The sequence below is a fragment of the Marmota marmota genome, unplaced genomic scaffold (assembly GCF_001458135.2).
Source record: "Marmota marmota marmota unplaced genomic scaffold, marMar, whole genome shotgun sequence".
NCBI classification, from domain to species: Eukaryota; Metazoa; Chordata; class Mammalia; order Rodentia; family Sciuridae; genus Marmota; species Marmota marmota.
This window is the reverse complement of record NW_026000206.1, coordinates 1,004,648-1,012,238: the sequence shown is the minus strand read 5'-3', so window position 1 is coordinate 1,012,238 and position 7,591 is coordinate 1,004,648. Positions and strand designations below refer to the sequence as shown.

The window sequence follows — 7,591 nt, the reverse complement described above, 5'->3', positions numbered from 1 at the left end:
ATATATATGGTTTCTACAGAAATTAGCCATAAACCAAGGTGAGAATTTTTTTTTTTCTGGAAAGGCCAGTGTAAATTTTACCGGGAGAGAGCTCCATGGTTGAAGCATTCTGGGTTTGAAAGGTAGGTGGAAAGAAAAGGTAACCTGGACTGGTTCAAGGGAAAGAGATGCGTTCCGAGAACACTGCCTACCTGCCAAGGGACAGCTAGCAGTCACTGAGAGTCCTGCTGTCCAAGCAGCCGAAAGCACCACTTGGGTTTCGGCGATACCACGGCTGCACCTGTCCCTGCAAGAAGCCACTGGGGGGTTTTCCCTTAAACCCACCCCTCTCACCCTGGCATAGCACACTTTCCAAGAGGGGTCTATGCACAGGCACTATGAGCAACCAGGTCTACTGAGGGAAAGTGGGGAGACAAGCAGAGATGGGGGTGGGTGGGGGAGAGATGGAGAATGAATTCTACTTTTGAGGAGGGGAGGAAAAACAGAAAGAAAATTTCCATAGTGCCCTATAGTCCCCACACGTGCACAGAATGTCTAATCTTAACTTTTCAAGGCAGGATGTTAACAAAGCTTGTATTTTTGCCCTGCATTGTAACTTGGCCTTATCACAGTGTAAAGGGTGGGGAGATTGTCCTAAATTATGTCCAGGCAGCCCCCCTGGATCCATGGATTAAGAGATTAAAGGAGACCACTGGGCAGGGCCTCCTCTTTCCCCTTCATATTCCTGGTATGATAATTGCTTAAACTGATTTGCACTTTCACAAAAGCTCGCAGGACGCTTTGTAGCTCGAACAGAACAGACGAGGTTTCTCTATCAATGGAAATAAAACTGATTAATGCAGCCTATCAGGATAAGAAGCAAATGAAGCATGCAAAAACAACCTCATACCCCCAGAAGGGGGAAGGAGGAAGGGAAAAGCTAAGTTTCCTCCAAGAATGGTTACAACTTTTTCTTTAATGTTAAAATTAAGAGTTGAAGGTTTCTCAGAATGCTTGCCTTATAAGGTTCCTGAGGCCTTTGGGTTCATCCCATCACCTTTGGCAGATTGGGGCCAGGGAGAGAGGAAAGAAAGGAAGGAAAGAAGGCAAGAAGGGAGAGGGGGTGGGGGAGACTTGTACTTAAGGGGTTTTGAAGTCAGAAACCAAGTTTAGAAGTCCCAGGATTCTGATTCTGCTAAGTGTTTTTCCCAATACTGGGAGAATGTTCTTCAAGTCATAATTATATGTTTAAATTAAAAAAAAAAAACAGAGGTAAAGATAAGTGCCAATTTTGGATCTGAAGTTCAAACGGAACCCCCTCCAGTAGGGCATACAACCTACAGGCAAAAGTCTGCTTGAAAAAAACTTTTTCTCTCTTTCTAAAAGACTTTAGTTATCCTAATCAACTCCCTTCTCTACTTTCATATCTCTTTAAAATGTTGCTGGAAGCCAACAATACGGCCCATTTGCAGGTGGGGAGCCAGGATTTCTTGAGCCCATTTGGGAAAGGACCACACTCAAATCATAGAGATACTTTTTTGTAAAGATCCAATTCAGTTTCCCAAGACGACTACTCTGAGGGCATATTGATAAATCTTTATTGACAAAATATTGACATTGACATACTTCTTGGAAGTATATAGTGTGTTAGAATTCTAACAAATTAACACAAAACACAAAAATATTTACATTCTGGTATAGAAGACATTAAGGAAGCATTTGTCGCTCTCTTTAGTAAGTCTATGGTCTTGGAAGAGAAACTCAGTGCTTGAAAATTTGCCACATGTCCTTGGCCACACTAACATCATCCCTGCTAACTACAGTCCTTCCATTTTTGCAATACATAGATTTAAAGTTTTGAACGGCCCTTACAATGAATGGTTGAACTCAGCCAATTTCTCCAACCACTACAAGGAAAAGTTAACTTGGTGGTTTTGAGCCTCAGAATGTAAGGAAAGGGAATGTCCAAGAAATAGAATTAATTTATTTTTTTTTTCCCCTAGCACAAATCCTGATTTTTCTGGTGGGCACCCTCCCTTACCACCCACATCCCCATCCTGCTCCCCGTTTCTCTGTAAGAGGACCACTATCTCTGAGCCTACTTCATTTAGCTTTCACAATCACTTTGACATCAGAAGGTATCAAAAAGTGTTTACAGACTGCACATTTCTCGGAAAAAATAAAAATAAAAAACACACAGAACCTGTCTTTAAAAGGAAAATAAAATTACAATTCATTTTGTCTTTAGACACCATTCGCCCAACAACTGCTACATGCAATTCAAGTTTCTGAAACAGGTGTGGGATGGGGCTAGATATGGAATTTCGCTTGTTATAACTAATTATTTTTAAAGACTGGGGGAAAACTGCGAAGTGCAAAATTAAAAGTCCTGTGCCTGGTTGGGTTGGTTTTTTAAAAATCATCATTATCATCATTTTTTAAGTGGACTGTGATAAACGGAATACCTGCCAATCATCTTGTCTCCCTGTTTGGCGATTGACTGACAGCTCTCCTTGTCAGAGTGCGCCTTCAGCTCTACCACATTTGGATCTGGAGATCTCCTTCTCTCTCTCCCTCTCCCTCCCTCTCTCTTCCTCTCTCTGTCTCTCACTCACTCAGCTGCCTCTTTAGACGAAGGTTGCAAGTTGATGTAGGAGCCTGGATCCTCTGCCATCCTGGAGTGGTCTCGGATTGGGACCCAGCGCCCTCGCTGTCCAAAGTCTGCGAAGCCTGCTGTAGCTCTCTGATCCCCTCTCCCTTTCTCGGTGAATGTGTGCGCGGTTTGTTTTTGTTTTGTAGGGTTTTTTCCTTCTTCCCCTCCTCTCCCTGTCTCTGTTTTACTCCATGTTGTCCGTTTCTGTGGGTTTGGGTTTGTGTTTTTAATCGTCTGAGGTCACGTCTATTTCCTCCGGACTTGCTTGCTTGGTGGCAATTCTCCACCGGTTAATATGGTGTGTCCCTTTTTTCTTTTGTTGCGAATCTGAGCCTTCTTCCTCCAGCTTCTGCCTTTTGAACTTTGTCCTCCGGTTCTGAAACCATACTTTTACCTGTAGGGGCAGAAGCAGGTGCTGTGCATTAGGTCCTTAGCAGCATCCTGGTACCAAGTGCCTGATCCCTTCCCCAGATGGCTCCCAGTGCAAGACTGAGAGTCCAGTCTTTCAAATGCATACCTAAAGGCTGGCCGCCCGGGGCCTCCCCTCGGGAAGCAGGGTCCCCAGTGATGAGTGGGAAGCCCAGCTCCCTGCCCTTCTGAATCCCCCCTAGACAGCCCTTCCCCAGGGCCCCCGCTGTCCACAGCACACTGAACCCCTTCTTGCCTGGCCCTGCCCAGGTACCCACTTCCCTCTGAGAGCAGACTGCAAAGAACAAGAACCCCTATAAAATAATAAGTAGGAGAAATTTAAAAAGTTATGATCCTAACTCCCTCCAACAAGTGAGTGCAAGAAGACCTCAGTCCAGGCTGCAACTTCCCCGAGGGCCCAATGTGCTTTCCATTTTCTGCAGGTCTTTCCTAGCCTAAATATAGAGCCTCATCTGTAAGGCGCTGGTCCCTGGGTAGAAGATCAGGATGTGCCTCAGCCACTGCCTCCTTGCTGAGTGACCCTGCAGGTGAGCAAAAGTGGGCTGAGATGGAGGAAGCCAAGGAACAGTGGGGAGAAGGGACTGAGGACTAACCCAGCCTTGCCTTTCCAGCCAGGAAATGGGGTTCAAAAGTGAAAGCTCCGGAAAGACTGTGGAATAGAGGGAAGTAAGAGAAACTGACAAAGAGGAGGGGGAAAGAGAGAGTCCCCATATTCCTCCCTCCTATCCAGCCCAGAACAGGCCAGGGGTCAACCTCAGATTGGGCCACATCACTTCCCACCAAGGCAGGCAGAGCAGGCAGCCTGGCCTCTTCAGAGCAACTGCTAGAGGTCCCGAGACCAATGAGGTTGGAGTCAGCTGAGATTCGATGGCCCCCTGGGAAAACTGGGTGGTGGGTCCCCACCCGCAATCAGACCAAATAGTAGCCCTTGTCCAAGCTTCCCGCAGTGGGTCCTGGCTAGAAATACGTGACTGCCGCACCTTCCACATGCCAGGGAGTCATATCAGAGCAGTGCCCTCGAGGTCCCGCGCCCACTCTCTCCCTTAAGACACCACAGATCCGCTTGCTCTCCCCGAATGCCGCAGTCCCCCAAAGTGCCCCATGGAAAAGCTGAGCGGGAACAAGGCTGAGTTTAATTTGCTTTGAGTTTGCTAATTGAGGGGGAGGATGGTTCATTTCTCCCCCGGCGCTCGCCCAAGGCGCGCGTCGGTGCGCTCGGGGCTTGACACGCACACAAAGACTCCAGGCAGCGTGGGCAGCGAGGCGGACAAAGACCACCGCCGCCTCGCCTGTCCAGGAGAAATCAGCCGGGCCGCGCCTTGTGCCCGCCCCGCACAAACCCGCGAGGCCCTCTTCAGTTTTGTCCGGGGGGGAACGCTTTAAAAACAAAAGCCTCGACCTTTTTGCGCTTCCCAGAAAAAGTGTTACAACTTAATCTGCTCGAAAATGTTACTGTTTGTTGGGAACTTTGACCCCGCCCTGGGGCTCCGGTACAGTAGCGCCTACAGTAGCCCCAAGCCCCCTCCCCGCCTTGGGACAAGCCCAAGCCTGGCCGGCCTCGGGACCCTGCTGAGCAGAAGGGCCTATCCCCCAGGCCCTCTCTGCAATCTTCAAATTCTATTTCTCTGATTTCGATTGCACCCAGCACTCTTGGCCTCCAGCTTCCAAGACTCTCCTTCTTTGAGAAGAGTAACTGGGGCCTATAATGAGAGCCTTGGGCCTTGAGTTGCTCAGAACTCTCCCTTAACCGGCTCTCTACCCTCTCCAACCTTGAGCCTCAATCACCCAGACATGCCGCTTCACTTTCCCTCATCCTGGACCCCATGACTCTTACCAAATTCTCATCAAAACTATAGAGGTATCTAGCCAGAGGCTACAAGGCCTGTACAGCTAGGCAGAAGGAGCAACTCAGCGCTTAGACTCTTAGAGCCTCCTTGCTGGAGCCCAGGGAAGCTGGGCAACAGGGAAGTTATAAATCCAGAGCCCTGGCTTGAAAGGAACCACAGGGCCCTTTGCAAACGCCCTGTCGGAGCTCAGCATTCGTGGGTGTGCTGGGTGCCAGCTACCAGGGTCCTTATATTGGGGTGAGGGGGCCTCTGCCTAGACGGGATGTCCTGGCTCCTGGCCGCTCTCACCTGAGTTTCCGTAAGGCTGAGGCTGTGAGCCAGCTGCTTCCTTTCCGCGCCCACCACGTAGTGATTCTTCTCGAAGGCGTGTTCCAGCCTTAGAAGCTGGGACGGGGAGAAGGCGGTTCGGATCCGTTTCGGCTTTCGGGCCAACGCGTTGTGCAAAAGGAAACTCTCGGGGCTTGTGTCGTTCCCTGCAGGGGGCACAGCAGAAGTGCCATTAGGTGGCGGCTCTGGTCAGAGTCGCGCGCTTCTCCCGAGCCGGGCTGGCGGGGCAGAGCGCTCAAGGCCTCCACCTAGTCTGCGGCTCTAGACCTGCGGATGCTGGTGGCCCTCCCCAGGAGCGCGAGAGGGAGGCCGGCTTAGCTGCCAAGCCCCGGACAGCCGGGGATCCACCTGTGCGGCACACAACCAGAAGCTGCCCGAGTGGGGCCAGTCCCCAGCTCCGGACCGTGGCGGGCTCCGCAGCCGCCCGAGAGCCGCGGGCCTCACACTCCAATTCCCGGCGCCCGAGGCAGAGGAGGGGGCAGCAGAGACCGGCCGAGAGATTGGTGCCCACCACCCACAGAAATCTCTCTTCTTTCTAGCCTCTCAGAAAACTTTGACCTCAGTGTGGAGAGGCAGAGGGCCGCTATCCTGAATTTTCTCGCGGACTTATTAAAATTTTTTATTTTTGTCTTGCTACGCCTCGGAGAAAGTACAGAGGCCGGAAGAGTCGTTGTAGCCGGACTGCGACAAGAATCTCACGGCTGGTGTGCCGGGTTTCAACCGCTGCTGCCTCCGGATGACCTGGCTCCCGTGGCCCCCGGCTCCAAAGAACTGGGAGAGACTTGAGCGATGGGATCGAAACCCAGGGGTTACGATTTGCCAGCACGAGCCAGGACGGTCTGCGGCCCGGGAAGATCCTGGTTGCTCCAGATCTGTTGGGGCGACCAAGAGGGCAGCTGGCAGAGAATGGAGAAGGGAAGCCCTGAACTTTGAGAGGAAATCCAATGTTTTGGGTTCACTCATTTGAGTAGGAAATCAATTCAACAAACAAACAAACAAAGAAAACAGACCGACAGTCCAGGCGGGAATGGAGGCAAATTCTGATCAGGAGTAAGGGCAAAAAGTTCTTTGGTTTGGTTTGGATTGTTTTTTGTTTTTTGTTTTTGTTTTTGTTTTTGTTTTAACTATGGGGAGGGGTGTGACATCTACCCAATTCCAGACTCTGGAGGGAATGTAAAGGGTTAATGGACAGACAAGGCTCTAAGTATTGATCGGCTGCCGCCTGAGGTCGGTCTATTATGAACTGGATCCGACTCAAATCGGCAAACTAATTATTCGCCGCTTTTTCCGAAGTTGTTTTAACTTTCCTCCCAACCCCCAACTAGAGAAAAACAAAATTTTTAAATAGCAAGAAACGAAGACACCCAAACAGATCTTTCCCTCCCAGGCCGTCTTTCGACCTGGTTCATTTCTTTTGAAAAAAAGGAAAAACAAAAACCAGACCGAACCTGCTTTCCCGCCGGGGCCGCTCCGCGCCCCAATTAAGCAGGTCGCTGCGAGAGAGCCGAGCCCCGGAGGTTGCTACCCGCTCGGGTTTCCGCCCCTCGCTGGGCCTCCAAAAAGCAGGGGGAAACACACTTTGCTCCAGGGTCACAAGAGTCTCCTGGTCTGGGTAGAAGGGTCGAAGACTGAAGTCGCGGGTCTGGGATGAAGGGGCGTGCAACGGGTGGCGAACAGAATGGAACGCAGTCGTAGGTGAACCTGGCGGCCCTGTCCGTGGCCCTCGGACCAAGGGGACCGCGAGTCTAAGGACATAGCGGTTTCTGGGCTCCCTGGCGACGGGCACGCCGACCAGGCTGCTCTGGCGTGTCCAGACTCAAGCGCACACGGGGACAACTCTGTCCGCGCCCCTTCTCAAAAGGTCAAGCGGACGGCGGGCCAGAACCCAAAACCAGCCATAGTTTGGGAGAGCGGGGATCAACACCATCGCCACAGCCCTTCGCTGCCCAGTTTTCAAACCGGGCGCCTGGGCCGGAGAGCCGGTGGAACCTCCGCCCAGGCCTTGCTAAGTGCCCACCGGGAGCAGGCCGGGCGCAGTGAGGGATGCGGCGGGAGCGGCGCGCCGCAGTCCCGCGACGTGGCACGTACCTTGGAATCGATGGCCCAGATATCGGTAACGGTGGATGAGCCAGGGGTAGAAGGTGGACGGGTCCCGCTGCTGCGAGGCGAAGAGGGGGTGTGGCGAGTGCGAGGAGGGCAAGGGGTGGGCGGCCAGGGCGTGCGGTGGCGGCACCGGGTGCACTGGCACCGCGGGGTTGGGCGGGTGCGAGACCGCTTCGGCGAACACTAAGTCCGGGTTGGAGTAGACGCCCCTGCCGCGGCTGCGGCGGCGGCGGCCGATGGAAGCCGTTGAGGA

General features: G+C 52.0%; 1 protein-coding gene across 1 annotated transcript; it reads right to left on the bottom strand.

Annotated features, from left to right (window-relative positions):
• Positions 1-1,553: 1,553 nt before the first annotated feature.
• Positions 1,554-7,588, bottom strand: Emx2 (empty spiracles homeobox 2; the record flags this gene model as incomplete). Its single annotated transcript, XM_015498424.2, has 3 exons — positions 1,554-3,026; positions 5,197-5,381; positions 7,324-7,588. Coding segments are annotated over 3 exons (618 nt in total), but the record flags the coding sequence as incomplete, so codon positions are not given.
• Between the last annotated feature and the right edge of the window lie 3 nt (positions 7,589-7,591).